The following is a 16,710-nucleotide window of genomic DNA, read 5'->3' on the forward strand; positions in this document are numbered from 1 at the left end:
TATATACACTACAAGAAGATTATAGAGCTACAGTCAGGAAGAGACTGGATTTACTACGAATCCCTCAAGTAGAGCCAATGGGAAAAAGGGATTAAAGAAGGATGAAACCTACATTGTGTTATTATTAGCTGAATTACACTTAACTCTTTGCTTTCTACCAATGTTAACATGCTTATAATGTGTAACTGTGAAGGAAAAACAATCGAGTCTTGTCATGTTTTTCCTCTTTCTTTAGAGGAAATTCTGGCAGATATTTTCCTGGCTATGTGCTTTAAAGGCCTGCAGCTTTTTTGATTAGGTATACCCTCCCCATGTCTAAATGCAATTAGCTGTGTGGTTGTTATTGGCAACATTTGTTTTAAGAGAAGTATAACAACATGACTTGGGAAAAAAACATGTGTTAATAGGAATATACATCATACCTGTGCATTTTCACAGTTAGAGAAAAGCAGAATAAAAGGGAAAATAGGAATACATTATATGCATAGTTCAGAGGAAAAAGATCTTAGCCAACACCTAGAAATGCTTGAGCTTGGAACGAGTCAGGGATGCAGGAATTATTACTTAGATTTACACAGACAAAAAACTAACCGTAGACTACATTATATTATACCAATGTAATGAAACAGTGTAACTATTCTGAAGTAAAAGCTGTATGAAAATGCCTCATTTTCCCATGCATCCAGCTCGGACCTGTCTGGTAAGCTCCAGAGTTATGATTCAGCCTATTTGCAGTCTCAGTTTAGATGGCTCATACTATTGAAACTTAGTAGGTCCAAAACTAAACCACTGAGCTTTCCCCCCAAATTTCCCTTGCAAATATCTCCATTTTCATCTTATGTGCCGGAAACTCAGGAGTCATTCTTAACAATTCCCTCTTCCTAACTGCTCACATTTCATCCACCCAAAGCAAGGCAGCTCTACTCTTAAAATACACAATGGAACTATTTTTGATCTCCCTAATCCAAGCTACCTTGATTTCTTGTCTCGATCATAATAATTGCCTCCTAAATCTTCTCCCCTTTTCCATTCTTGATGCCTCCATTTGCCATGTAGCTGCCAGAATCGTCTGTTTTATGGTGTAGATTTCATCAGCCTTTTCTGCTTATAAGCCTTTCATTGCTTTACTACTACTTTTGCGGTGAAGCCTAAACTCCTTATCTAGAAGGCCTTGCCTATGAACCTCACCCCTTCTTTTTACTTGTTATTTGATTATTAGGCAAAAAATAGTTACAGTATAATACATTTTTGAGATGGTAATATCCACATAAAACCCTGCCGTTTTATCAGCTTATTTCAGTGGTGCGAAACTTCGATAATTATTACAATTAGATATTCTAATTACTTTACTTTGCATTTTCAATCTTTTATCTGTGAGCATATAGTCATCCTGTTAATATCTACAGTCAATTAATAAATAAGGAAATGTATCCATCAGATTGCTATACCTTTTCAGGCATCTTTTATATTACCCGTAACTCTATTATCAAGCAGAAGAATCGCTACTCTGCACTAGTGATGCGGAACGGACTTGAATGACTCCAAGATGATGCTCTCAGCACTGACAGTGATCTGATAACAAGATGACAGTCCATATTCAGTTTGGGTGAAACTTGATGGCTTTGTAAATTTATATACCTATGGACTTTACACATTAGACTTGTTCTGCAAAAACCTGTCGAGGGCAAGAATAACTATGCCAAATTACACAGTCTCGTTATGTTTAGGAATACAGTTCATGGAAAATTAGTCCACAATCACAAAAATCTTACTCAAGAAGGCTGATATTACTTTAAAGTAAGTTTATGACAACACTATTTTGATGTATTTAATTCTTGCCAGATGGCATGTGAAAGAAAGTACTCAAGTTGTTTATCAATCATGTAATCTTTCCACACCTTATTAAAGATATAATATACCAGGACTAAGGCCATGCTAGTAAAGTTGCCATTAAGTGATGGCTCAGATAAAATTGTTTTTCAGTGGTTAATCAAGAACCAGGTAGTTGTCTCGGTATAAAATAAACAGTGCTTATTTCTCATACCTGATTTTATAGAACTTTGGCAATATCGAATATAGTTGTGTTCTAAGTGTTTTTTCTTTGTGATTTAAAAAACAATGTTAGTTACAATAGCTCAAAAGTAAACACACATATAACCATAGACTCAAATTTCCAAATTTTATAAATTTGTAATTTCAGAAATTTTGAAATTTGTGAGTTCATTAAGAATACATGAAGGTTTTATTCTAGTGTCAGTCAACGTCTACCTTTTCCATAGCCCCTATTTATTTTCATAACTGAATTTATTTTTAAGGCTTTTTCTTTTCCTGAAAGAATTTATTTATTTATTTTTAGAAAGAGGGGAAGAGAAAGAGAGAGGGAGAGAAACATTAATGTGTGGTTGCCTCTGACGCCTCCCCCCTGGGGACCTGGCCTGCCACCCGGGCATGTGCCTTCACTGGGAATCAAACCAGCGACCCTTTGGTTTGCAGGCTGAGCTCAGTCTGCTGAGCCACACCCGCCAGGGCATAAGGCCTTCTATTGTTACATGAAGTGGCCACGTTGACAGAGTCCCTTATTACCACCAGTGTTCTAAGTCCAATGGGAAAGAAGAATGCATTACATACATTTGACAAGTGGAGACATTGCTATAGGATTGTCATGACGGGTTTATCCGCCCTTGAAGGTTCTGGCAGCCTTTCTTGTTGAAGACGATGCCTGTTTCATCCATTTCCATAGAATTTTAAGGGGAGAACAGTGTTGTATCGCCCGACCTCAACTCCGTGAAAACTTGACCCATTAGAATTGTTCCAGTTCGAGGTATGCCTGAGTGAGGGTTCTTTTATTTCAAGGCAAAGAAATGAGCTTGAATCAAAGATTTTTCATGATGCGAACAAAGTATTACAAGAAGACTATATTCAGCATCATTTTATACAAGCTTCAGTTTGCATATGTACTTCCCGATCCTGGCCTTTAGGTAAGACTGTCAACAAGAGTAAGGGATTTCGGTGTGTATTTTAGCCTTTGACTTAAAAATTCACACATACTGTTTCCTGCAAGCAGAAGAACAGTCACAGAAGAGACAGCAGGTGAAAGAACTGTGGTTCTTCATGGGTGGCTTTCCTGCCCACTGCGGATGGTTCAGTGGTCAGGCTACAGAATGTGTTTTACTGCCAATCGGTTTTCAGAGGGTTTCAAACGTTCTCTTTCCTCCTCCTTTACCCCAGCTATCTTTGGAGCCATCATCTCCTCAGTTATCAGGAAGTTTTCTTTAAAAGATGTCTCCATTGGTTTCATTTTAAAAATACATTTAGAATCCCCTTTCCAGGCTAAAAGCTGTTACAATGTGAACCCAGACTGCAATATGCCTAGTGGAGTATTTAGAGTTAAGTATTTATATGGTTTATTAAGCAGTTCTTCCGAATTTCTAATGGAAGTTCCTCTGCTCTCAGTGTCTGTTCAGGCCGTACTATGCATCCAGTCCAGAAACACTGCGCCTTCTCCCCAGGATCACGTTAGAGGAGCAAGTGAGGGCATTCATGAACACATACGGAGGACATATATTTTTAAATTCCATTTAGTAACTCTTTTTTAAAGATTTTATTTTTAGACAGGGGAAGGGAGGGAGCGATTTAGAGAAACATCCATGTGCGGTTGCCTATTATGTGGCCCCCACTGGGGACCTGGCCCACAGCCCAGGCATGTGCCCTGACTCAGAATCGAACTGGTGACCCTTTGGTTCACAGCCTGTGCTCAATCCACTGAGCTACACCAGCCATTTAGTGACTATTCTAATCGACGGGTTTCCTTTTAAATATTTTTTGCCTTCTGAGAATGAGTCAGTTTCTAGCAGATTTTTCTTTTCATTATAGGAATTTCTTATTAGGGTGCCATTACCACTTATTTTTTATTTTTATTTTCATTTTCACTTTTTATCCCCATCCCAGAACATTTTTTTCATTGCTTGTAGGGAGAGAGGAAGGGAGATAGAGAAACATTGATGCAAGAGACAAACATCAGCTGATTGCTTGCCGTGTGTGCCCAGACTGGGGATGTGGGCTCTAGGATCAAACCTGCAACCTACGTATGTGCTCTGCCCAAGAATCAACTCTACAACCTATTTGTTATGGGATGACACTTCAACCAACTGAGGCACACCAGCCGGGCCACTACTTATTTTTTCAAACTCCTGAGAAGCCCACAGAGATAAGCTTTGGCTACTATAATTACATAAATATATTTACCTCATTTCCATGAACAGCATTCATATAAAATAAAACAATTAACTTAAAAATGCACTTGAGAGAGAATACAACTGTGCCTGTTGTTCAGGCTGCTTGTAATGTCCTTTTCTCTTCTACATATGCTTTCTAGATCAGTCCCTTTCATGTTGTGCGCCTCAGCTGATAGTAATTCTACAACTAAATATATTCAGTTAAAGAAAGTTACAGGGTACTTATAAAAATGTTTGGACCTACTCACATATAGACTCGACAGAGTAAATTTTTACTTGGCCTTTCTGATGGCAAAGATGTAAGAAGTGATTAGTTACTTTGTCAGTGGGCAAAATTAATAGAAATAATTAGAGAAAAAATTCTCAAGCCCCTAGAAAAGCTGTTATATTTACATAAAATTACACATTTTGCACATGGTCTGGAGAATGTCATCATAGTACTTTTTGTCCCCTTAGATGCATATCAGTTCACATATTCTACATAATTAAAGAATCTTTCCATTTAAAATGTCACTTAAACTATTTATTTTATACTTTAATTTCTTTAAAATTATAAAGTAGAGTACATCTGACATTTAAAATCTTTCCAATGCAGGTTATACTACATATATATATATATATATATATATATATATGCTTGTAGCTAGGTAAAAATTATATGTGTATTTCAACTGAAATAAGTAGATAAATAAGATTTGTGGGGGAAATTTCTCTCTACATACAGCTCAAGAATATATTGAACTTAAAAGGTTATTTATAGAATACAAGGAATAAATCTATAATAAAGAACCTGATAGTTATAACATAATTTTAATGTTATAGTTTAGATTCAGTAATTCACTAGCAGATGTAAAAAATGAAATGAGAGGAAAAAAATAAAGTGCCACCAGAAGGACTAATCAGTCATTAAAAATGCCTGTAGTGGGAATTTACTCAGAAAATATTTGCACTGTTATTAAAAACTCCCTAATTTATATCAGTGAATGAATGTAATGACAGATACAGAAATACACCCTGAGGCTGAGGCTATCTATGCAGGAGAGAAGTATTTCTAATCACTCTGCTATTTAAATGTTCCAAGTACCCTACACACCTTTTCCCTAGTAAAAAATGCTCTCTCGCTCGTGCTTTCTCTCTCTTTCTCACACACACACACACTCACGAAATATTAGAAGTAATGTAGGTTAGGGCCTAATTAAATAATTAAGTAATCAAAATTTATTGACTCTCGGTTCTTGAGATTGAACCAAATATATTCAAGGGGATTCCAAGATGGCTGCAGAGTAGGTGTGAGGTGCATTCACCTGTTCCTGTTGCCTTACTGATTGACAGCTAAGTTACAGAGCAGTTAATCTGAATAACCAACTGAAGGACAGCTGAACTGAAATAATATGACCGTGAATTTATAGATGAAACTACATAGAAACTGGTAAGAAGGATGGAGACACAGAAAGGGCCGGCCCCTGCACCCATGTATGGCAGCTGAGAAGCTGGAAGGATATCTCAGGTGCAGAACTCCCTCCCTCCTGGAGTGTGGGGTCTGAACCCCATTCAGGGATCCACAGCCCAGAGCAACAGAGACAGGAAGAGGATCCCACATAGCATCAGGTGGTGAAAATCAGTGGAGATTCACTCTGCCTGGAAGGAGTCTCCTATAGACCTAGATGCCACCTTTCCAGTGTCAAGCAATCCTGTTGTTATAGCAACAGCCTGCGGCATGCACTACCTGGTCCTCCAACTCCTGGTGACACCATTCTCTTGTGCTCACGTCCTACAGAGGGGGTCTTCTGGTGGTACCTAGCAGAGACCTCTAGAGAGCTCTTTTTTCTGGAGAATCTCTTGGTGAAGACTCAGACAGTGACTGAACTGTGTGGCTTTGGAAAGGGAGCCATTCTGACCCACATCAGGTGTGCAGCTGGCACCCTCCTCCACCCGTCGAATCACTTGGCCTGCCCTGCTGAATTCAGTCAGGCAGGGAATGAGAGTGCCATGCAGAGCTGCAACTTCCAGAGCCCTTCTCCCAGGAAGGCTTTCATCCAGGAACCAGAGACACAGAAGCTGAGTCATGTGTCTGCATCACAAGGGGGGCAACTGCTCTCTCCCCTGCAAACTCCGTGCAGGCTATCTTAGGAAAGGGGATAAGTGCATGGGCCCCTCCTCAAAGTTTGCTGGCATCATCCACAATGGCAGACTCTTTGGATCTGTCCCCCAAGTCATGTTGGCCCTGCCCTACAGAGCTCGGTTCTGCAAGGGGGGCTCTGCAAGGGCCCTGCTTGGAGCTGGGACATTTGGAGTATATCTCCCTCAAAGGCTATTGACTGGGACTGAGACAAAGTGCTTAGTCCTTACCCTACAGGCTCAGCCAGAACCAGAACCAATGGAAGACTCTTTTTTTTTTTTGACAGAATTAGACTTTCATTTTTTTTTCAGATATAGTAAATGACTCAAATACCTCCCAGGATTCTTTTTATTTCAGACATTATTAAAACAGTAACATTTTCCTTATTTTTTTACCCTTTCTTTTTTTTTCTAATAGAGGTCTTTATTTTATTTCTATATTTATTTAATTTTTAAAATTTAATTCTTGTTCAAGTACAGTTTTCTGTTTTATATTCCCAGCCCCGCCCCCCCAGTGCTCCTCCCCTCCCTCCCATTTCCGCCCCCTACTTTAGTTATTGTCCATGTGTCCTTTATACATGTTCATGTGAGTCCTTCCCCTTTTCCCCTGTGATTCTCTCCCCTCTCCCCTCTGGTCACTGTCTGCCTGTTCTCTATTTCAGTGTCTTTGGTTATATTTTGCTTGCTTGTTTGTTTTGTTGTTTAGCTTCCTGTTAAAGGTGATATCATATGGTATTTGTCTTTCACCGCCTGGCTTATTTCACTCAGCATAATGCTTTCCAGTTCCATCCATGCTGTTGCAAAGGGTAGGAGCTCCTTCTTCCTTTCTGCAGCATAGAATTCCGTTGTGTAAATATACCATAGTTTTTTGATCCAGTCATTTACCAATGGGTATCTAGGTTGCTTCCAACTCTTGGCTATCATAAATTGTGCTGCTATGAACATCGGGGTGCATAGGTTCTTTTGGATTGGTGTTTCAGGGTTCTTAGTATATACTCCTAACAGTGGAATTGCTGGGTCAAAAGGCATATTCATTTTTAGTTTTCTTAGAAAATTCCATACTGTTTTCCATAGTGGTTGTACCAGTCTGCAATCCCACCAACAGTGAACTAGGGTCCCTTTCCCTTTTCGTCCCAATATCTCTCCAGCACTTGTTGTTTGTTTCTTTGTTTATGATAGCCATTCTGACTGGTGTAAAGTGGTATCTCATTGTGGTTTTAATTTGCATCTCTCTGATAGCTAGCAATATTGAGCATCTTTTCATGTGTCTCTGGATCCTCTGTATGTCTTTCAATGGAAGACTCTTTTGATCTGTCCCCTGAACCCCAGTGGCTATGCCCTGGTGAGCTTGTTTCTGCTGAGAGGATGACTCACTGTACCCACCCTATACCTGCAGCACACTCCTCCTGGGGGAGCTAGAATTGGAGACTCCGGTGGAGAATGTGTGGCTTGGCTCTGGAGTAGGGGCCACATTAACCATGTAGCCCCAAGCATGGGCTCACTTCCCCAGTCCTCCCAATTCTGGTCATCTTGCCTTCCCCAGGTCACAACCTGCGGAAGGGTCTATGGCTTGTGACCAGCCTGGGCCTAATCCACAGTTTTTATTCAGAGGTTTCTGTAGGAACACCAGACGACCTCAGGGGGAGGTGGGATGGCTGACAACTAGAGGTAGACCTTAAAGGCTCAGACCATTTACACTTCTGCCTCAAGACCTACACTGCGAAAACCCCCAAAAAGAGATATTAAGAAAACAATCTCATTTACAATCGTAACAACAACAAGAGATAATGTACCTTGGAATAAATTTAAACAAGGAGGTAAAAAAGCTATACTTGGAAAATTATAAGATAGTGAAGAAAGAAGTTGAGAGTACAAATAAGTGGAAGCACATACCATGTTCATAAATGGGAAAAATTATCATCATTAAAATGTCCCTACTTCCCAAAGCAATATACAGATTCAACACAATTCCTATTAAAATTCCAATGGCATATTTCACAGACACAGAACAAAGATTCCAAAAATTTATATGGGACCACAAAATTAACCCAAAATAACCTCAGCAATCTTGAGAACGTGAAACAAAGTTGGAAGGATTATACTACCTGATATCAAACTATATTGTAGGACCATACTAATGAAAACAGCATGGCACTAGCATAACAAGCATACAGATCAGTGAAATAGTATAGAGAGCCCAGGAATAAACCCATGCCTTTATGGTCTATAGGAGACAAGAACATAAAGACAGCCTCTTTAACATATGGTGCTGGAAAATTAGACAGATACTTGCAAAAAAACGAAACTAGATCACCAACTTACATGATACACAAGAATAAACTCAACATGGATTAAAGATTTAAATGTAATTTGTGAAGCCATAAAAATCCAGAAGAAAATATAGCCATTAATATTGCAGACGTTTCTTGTAGCAATATTTTTGTTGCTATATCTCCTTGGGCAAGGGAAACAATAAAAAATAAACAAATGGAAATACATCAAATTCAAAAGCTTCTGCACATAAAAAGCAACCATCAACAAAATGCCAAGGGAACCCACTGAATGGGAGAACTTATTTGCCGAAGATATATCTGACAAAGGGTTAATTTCCAAAATATGTAATTCAACACCAAGAAGTCAAACAACCCATTTTAAAAATGAGCAAAAGACCTGAATCGGCACTTCTGCAAAGAGGACACACAGATGGCCCATAGATAGATGAAAAAAATGTTCAACTTCACTAACCACCAGAAAGATTCAAATTAAAACCACAGTGAGACACCACCTCACACCGGTCAAAATGTCTATCATCAATAAATCAACAAGCAGAAACTGCTGGTGAGGATTTGGAGAAAGGGGAACCCTGGTGCATTGCTGATGGGAATGTAGACTGGTGCAGTCACTGTGGAAAACAGTTTGGAGTCTCCTAAAAATGATAAATGAAACTGCCTTTTGACTCAGTGATCCCACTACTGGGAATATATCCAAAGAAACCCAAAACGCTAATTAGAAAAAATATGTGTACCCCTATATTCATTGCAACATAATTTATAATAACCAAGCCTGGAAACAGCCCAAGTGCCTATCAGTAGATGAGTAGATAGAAAGGCTATGAGTCATTTAGACAATGGAATACTGCTTGGAGGTAAAAAAGAAAGAATCGTTACCTTTTGCGCAACATGGATGGTCCTGGAATTTGTTATGCTAAGGGAAATAAGCCAGTCAGAGGAAGACAAATACCATATCATCTCACTTATAAGTGGAATCTAGTGAACAGAATAAACTGACCAACAAAATAGAATCAGAGGCATCTATACATGGAACAGAATGATAGCTATCAGAGGGGAGGTTTGAGGGGGAACTGAATGAAGGAAGGTGATTGGATTAGTCCAAAAATAAACACATATACATATCACATAGACACGGACAACTGTATGGTCATAGCCAGAGGGAAAATGGGAGGGTGGCAGTGGCCAAAGATAGGGACAGTGGGGGTGGAAAGAGACTTTGGGTGAGGGGTGCATGATGTCGTGTGCAGATGCTGTTTCATTGACTTGTATACTTGAAATGTGTATAGTTTTTGAACCCGTGTCATCCCAATATTCACACATACATGTGATGGGGATCTAAAAAGTGAAATTTATTTACAAAAATTTGTGTATTTATTCTCATGTTTAAACTTCAGTCACTTTCAAAGTACTCTCCATTTGATGCGATACACCTATTGAGACATTTTTCCACTGCTCAAAAACAGTTTTTGAAGTTGTCAATTTTGAGGCATTTTAGTGTTTCTGCTGTTTTTCTTATTTCACCTCTTCCACATTGGCAAAATGTTCCCCTTTGAGGCTTTTCTTCATCCGGGGAAACAAAAATATGTCACTCTGGGCAAGATCAGGTGAATAGGAAAAATGGGGCACAGGAGTTTTTACTAAAAAATTGCTGAACACTCAGCGTGGTGTGGTCAGGCGCGCTCGTAAATCACCCATCATGAAATGAGCAACTGTGTTAAAAGAGTCTTCAAAAAAAATTCACTAAAGATAAACACAGCCTCTCACAACACCACCACGTGTTCTAGGAACTCACCTGATACAGATAGGTTCCTAGAACACTCATCTAGTTCGGGAAACCTCTGTTACAAGGGGCCCGCTGTCCAGAAGATAATTCCATTTGGGGGGGGGGTCTCCCCTCCTATATATTAAAGGCAGATAATCAAGCATATTTATTCCTTTGTAAGACATTAAAAAAACTGTTGCCTTTTAGAGAAGTCTAGAAAGCCAAAAAATAATAATTTGAAATGTCTGCATGGAAATACAGGCTAAAGTTTTTAAGTTCCAGAAATATTGTTTAAATTTGGAAGCTGCTAGTATCTCTAACAAATTGGCTGTTCATTAGTGTAATTATATTGGCTGCTCATTAGTATAATTGTAACTGGTTCACAGACCTAAAATTCTATGTACCTTAAAAACCCTACAGAGAAGACCATCTAAGTTTAGTTCTCTCAATTAGAAAGAAGATCCATATTAAATTGAATCAGGCTGTAGCAGCATAGCAAGTAGTAAGCGACTGTTCTTTTGTGGTTGTTCAGGTACATCTAAATTGTTGTTTAATTATTGGGGGCACATACACAGTAGGAATTTATCTGTAGCAAAGGAGAGTATGGGGGGATGATAGTGAAATATGAAATGAAAATTTATAGATATAACAAGAGAAACTGTGTATGAAATCATTTAACTTGAATGACTGCTTTTTAAGGGAGATATTATCTTCATTTTGCAAGTCAGAACAATGTACAGAACAATAAAAAAATCCCATTCAAAGCAGAAACTAACATGTGGAAGATCACTTAAACAAAAGTACCTGTAAATGATAGAGAATTTAGACTACAGCTTTGGAGGGACTTATTGAGAACTCAGGATCTGACATGTGAAATTGAGAACAAGAAATAACTGGAAAGTGATATTTTATTCAGAATTTAACTTTAGGGTAAAAATCAATATCTGTGAATCAAAAATATTCTATTGTTATTTGAGATATTTGGACTTTTGTATGCAGAGCAACTTGAGGATTAGTACTGGGGCCTAAACCTGGCCTTTGGGCATTTTGTTTTTTGCAGAAAGTTCCTGATGTATTTATTTCTTTCAAGGAACCAACATGACATAAACAACCTGTCAATTTTATATCTTCAGGTTTTCAATTAAGCAAATGGATAAGAAGAAATCTTGTGAATAATTAGCAAGAACTAAGCAGAAAAGCCCACATTGAAAAAACAATTCAGTATTAAAGTCAGAATGATTTCCTCCACAGCTAACTCATCCTTTAAATACAGCAAGGGATGATTGCTAAGCCATTAGCAAGTTTTTGGCAAGCAAAGCTCTATTAGACTTCTTCAATAAATAGTAATTTTCAAGTTTTTGGATCTAAGTAAGTTGCAGAAAATTGTACAGAACTCTTTGAACTGACAGATTTATAAGAAAAGGATGTCTTTAGTGTTGGTACTAGATTTTTCAGTTTCTTGCACTTACATGTATACAAGGTCTGTCTGGAAAAAGTCCAGCCATTGTTAATATAATGAGAACGGTTTGCACACATCAATGTAACCTGGTAGCCAATGAGAGAGGGCTGGAATGCACATGTGTGAACAATGATGACTTCTCTGTAGTGGTCAGTAGGGGCAGTAGACACTATTGAGTGAGCATGTGTATTGTGTGGCCATCGCATTCAAAATGACTCAGTGAGCAGAGCAACAGATCTGCATCAAATCTTGCACATTTCTCTGGGGAAACTATTGGATGATTCAGATGGCCGCAGCTATGGGCAACTGGTGATTTGCAGGTGTAAAACCGCAATGCATTCATTGATGTATCATTTCTCATGCAGAGGTTTTTTTTGGCAAAACATCAAATCACCCAGGTGACTCAGCCTCCCTACAGCGCAGATTCAGTGCCCTGTGACTTCTGGGTTTTCCCAAAACTAAAATCACCTTTGAAATGGAAGAGATTTCAGATCATCGATAAGATTCAGGAAAACACATTGGGCCAGCTGATGGCAATTGGAAGAACTCTGTGAGGTCCTAAGGTGCCTACTTTGAAGGGGACTGAGCCATCTTTGTCCTATGTACAATGTTTCTTGTATCTTGTATCTTATTCAATGGATGTCTCTGTTTTTCATATTACATAACTGGATACCTTCTGGACAGGCCTTATATAAGGGAATTTCTCCTCATGGAGTCATAAGTGTATGCAATCAGTGTGAGGCTTTTGTATCAAAAGAGTTTTGCCAAAATTTGTCAGGGAGTTGATTTGTCACATATTGAATTTTTCTTTATAATTCTGATATGCCTCGTAATGATACTGGAATTTACTTAAAAATAGTATTATTTTATTTCTGTTTCATAGTTCTTTGATGAATAACACAGTGTTTCAGAGGTCTGGATTTAAGAACCAATGTCACAGGCTACCTTTCAAATTGTAATACTTACTTTGTCTTTTTAACTAGAAACCTGGCAAATGCCATTGATATTGATAGAAATTTTTTCATATCTAATTGGTCATCATATAGTAATAGACTATCTATCTATAAAAAATACTAGATTTCTTAAGTATCTCTCTGAAAAGATGTCATCATAAGAGATCTGGAAAGTGTATTTAGGGGAATTCCAATACAATACTTAAAATCATCGGTTCTCAGTGAGGAGAGAAAAAGAAAAGTGCAGAGAATGTTCAGGAAGATTAAAGCAAGTGATGATAGTGTAGGAAGGCATGCTGAATGTTTGCGGGTATGTATGTGAATTTGTGTTTGCTGGATTTTGCTCTAAATTCTCTATATGTATCAACAGTTATTTTTAATAACTATGAGTATGAAAAGTACTAGAGAACTTAACTTTTAGCATATATGTTAGTTTATACAATCTAGAACACTTCAACAAAAGAAAAATATTTGATCCTTTTCTGTAATTTAACCTTACATTATTTATAAAGTCAAGAACATGCATTGATAAAATAAGGTCTCTTTGAATCTTAGTTTCTCTTTAATCTTCAAATTAGATTCAAAGAATGAAATATTAGAAATGTCATCAATAAATTTAAATAGGAATAGATTCATTTGAGCTAATGGGTGAAGAAAATTGTGACATTCTCATGTTAAACCTGAAAGTTTGGTATATTATATTACACATTTCACTTACTTAATGGAGAGTAGAATTTTTATGAGCAGTGAATCAAAAAAATGTGAGTTGACTTCATGGAACTCTTTTCCACATTAAAAAATACTTTAACTGATACAGTTTTCTTTTCATCTTTTCCTGGAATACCTGGTAAAGTATTCTAAAGGCTTGGCATATTGTTCTTCAGTTTCAGCTCAGATTCTCAAGAGCAACCTTGCAGCGATGGAACAGCAAATTGTTCATCTGGAACGTGACATCAAGAAATTCCCCCAAACAGAAGACCAACATGATAGATTTGTGGAGAAGATGACGATATCCTTTATTGAAACATTTTGTTTATTTGTTAGTTTATGTGTATACGTGTGTGTGTGAGTGTGTGTGAGTGTGTGTGTGTGTACTTTCTGGTTAGTTCCAAACTTACTCTGTTCATACCGGATGAATTTTTGTAAAGGCTGTTCTTATATTAACAGCATAAATTTTAGTTCGTGATGTTTTGAACCAGGTACAGTAGCCAAGAGAACAATTATATAAGAAAACAATGCCATTTCTCAAAGAATTTTATCTGAAGTCCCACAAGATATGCAAGGTAAGTCTTATGAGGCTTGATTAGACCTAGACCAGAACAAAACACAGAATCTCCTTATGTAACCATTTGCTTAAAGGAAATTATCAACAGGAGAAAACTTACTTTGGTCAGAGATTTTTTTATCTTTGTTATGTGTACATTTTTTCCCCTGGAGGCATGCATGCATTTTCAAGGGCCGAGGATGACTAAAAGCAGCACACTGAAAGGATTGGGAAGGATAAAATGGATGCATGGATGAATAGATGAATTGATAAATAGATTATATATTTAAATAAATCACAGTAGCTATCTATACAACATTAAGCATTCCCTGATAAGTAAATGGTTTTAAACTTTCATTTTACATATGTTATATCTGTATAAATTACAGAAAGAGATGAAAAGGAAACTTGAGAACTAGCATTTAGTTTGAATTGTTTAATGTTAAATCTGGTGTCTAAAGATAAACCACATTAGAGTTGTGTTTTTCTTTTCAATTTGGTTTTCAAGAGTTAAAGCCACATCATACTCCTCTGGGTTTAAGGAAATATCTTGAACTACAGATTGATTCACTATTTTATATCTCTAGAGGGAATAAATACTGTAAATTATTTGCCTGATAATAAGTAGATTCCTTCAACAACTATATAACAGTCACCTTGTTTCAAGGTTAAATCCAGTGCCTTTTTCTTCTCAAATATGCTTTCTTTCCTGCCTAATTTGTAAGTTACTGTACAGAACGTGAATTGCCTGAGAATGGTAATTTAGATTTACATTAAAAATTTGAATTCATTCTTAGATTTTGGGGTCATAAATTAATGTTGTTTGTGTGGTCCTTTAGTGATGCTGAGTACTTTCATAAAGAGAAATATTGTAAACAAATTTGTGGGTGATTGGATGCAGGAAATCCTCAGAAATAACCTTGGATTGCATAACTGCCCACAGTGGGATACTTAATATGAAGATTAAGCTTTATTGCTGATTAGATTAGTCTTTTGAATAGGTTATATTGTCCTGTGGCTGAACATACTGCCTCAATTTTTCGACTTCTGATTTTGGCTCTTTTAAAAAAGAGTTTATTTATTTCTTTGTAGAGAGAGAGAAAGGGAGAGAGAAAGGTAGAGAAACAACAGTGTTCAGTTGCCTCTGCAGGCACCCTCCTGGGAACTGGCCTGCAACCCGGGCATGTGCCCTGACTGAGAATCAAACCAGGGAGCCTTTGGTTCACAGGCTGGCACTCAATCCACTGCGCCACACCAGTCAGGGCTGATTTTGGCTTTTATATCTTATATTTCAATTAAATTTCTGATCCCTTTGTTCTTTTTCACATTTTCTTCTAAGTTGGCATGTAGCCACAAAGCAGCTTGCACTATTGAGGAGTCTTAGAACAAGAAAAGTAATTTCAAACCTGCATGAACATGGCCTGGACTCTTTTATTTTATTTCTTTCTTTATACAAGCAATTAAGCACTTAAAAATGAAAATCCAGAGTCTTGTGTATCTCCATGTTGCAGATGAATGGTTGGTTATTCTTCATTTAAGTGGTATTAAAGTATGACTCTTTGTCCATAAAGATATTGTAAGCCATATTAAAATGTATTAAAATAATTTTATAAATCACATTAGAAAAACAAATAAAATATGCAGCAATTTATTTTGTGAATAAAAAGTTAAAATATTGAGTAAAATTATTTTAAAACTCCAAATTAATGAATTATAATGATAGAACTATTGCTGAAGTTATTCTACCTCTGGAAGACTGAATGACAGTCTTCCATTGAAAGTTTTAAATTTTTTCAAAATGACAAAGAAAATGCATCATCATCACATATATCTATGTTGTATGAATTCTGGTGCCTACTTAATGTTTTTCTACTGTTTTGGCAGATTCAAAAGAGAAGGATATTTTATTGAGAGATATTTGATTCTGTTTTTAAAATTAGAACCATGATTCTATTTCTAGTATGGGTTTTTTTGTACTGGATGATCTTTCCAGTGTTTCTGTCCACTGCCAATAAATTGGTTGGCTTCAGGTCACTGGCCCTTTAAATTGAAAAACTACAAGCACAGCTTGGGAGTAGTTTCCCCTGAAACTAACTCTACCTACTTAAGCAGTAATCTCTTTATAAGCACTGTGAGTTCAAAAGCTGAATAAACACTGCCACGCCGCTGAGCTTTTAGAAAAGTAACAGTGCTGTAGTTAGCAACAATGGCACGACAGCCAGAAAACATACAGATTGAATATACACGTTGAATCTACACTAAATCTCTAGGTTGGGCTAAATCCCATAGCCCCCTATGTTTACCCTTGCTTTCCCCATGATATTGATTAAACACTTAAAATTCACTAGGCATTGCCAGGCCATGAAAATACAACTTTGCATAATATAGAGAACTTGATCTCTAGCTGCTAACATTCTGGCATTTCCATGCTGCTCTATCTTTCTGTTCCCAGGGCCATGATCATGACTGGTATTTTATATGCCCATCACAATATGCAGCACCTAGCAACATGTAGACACTCAGTAAGTATGTGTTGAATCACAGAATATTAGAGCTAGAGAAAATGGGGATCACTTTGTTCAAGATATTACTTTAGTTACTACTTCAAAAGGGATATTGTTAAACAAT

The 16,710-nt window shown here is 37.3% G+C and overlaps 1 protein-coding gene across 3 annotated transcripts in view; it reads left to right on the plus strand.

Annotated features, from left to right (window-relative positions):
• DIAPH2 (diaphanous related formin 2) overlaps positions 1–16,710 on the plus strand; it is a 902,023-nt gene that overhangs the window by 528,832 nt on the left and 356,481 nt on the right. For all 3 annotated transcript variants that reach the window (XM_037060830.1, XM_037060831.1, XM_037060832.1), the window contains one exon: positions 13,703–13,827. In XM_037060830.1, coding sequence (XP_036916725.1) covers positions 13,703–13,827 — 125 coding nt within the window. The remainder of the gene's footprint in view (positions 1–13,702; positions 13,828–16,710) is intronic.

Source organism: Sturnira hondurensis, unplaced genomic scaffold, assembly GCF_014824575.4.
Source record: "Sturnira hondurensis isolate 20B ecotype Veracruz unplaced genomic scaffold, ASM1482457v3 Scaffold0012545, whole genome shotgun sequence".
NCBI lineage: Eukaryota > Metazoa > Chordata > Mammalia > Chiroptera > Phyllostomidae > Sturnira > Sturnira hondurensis.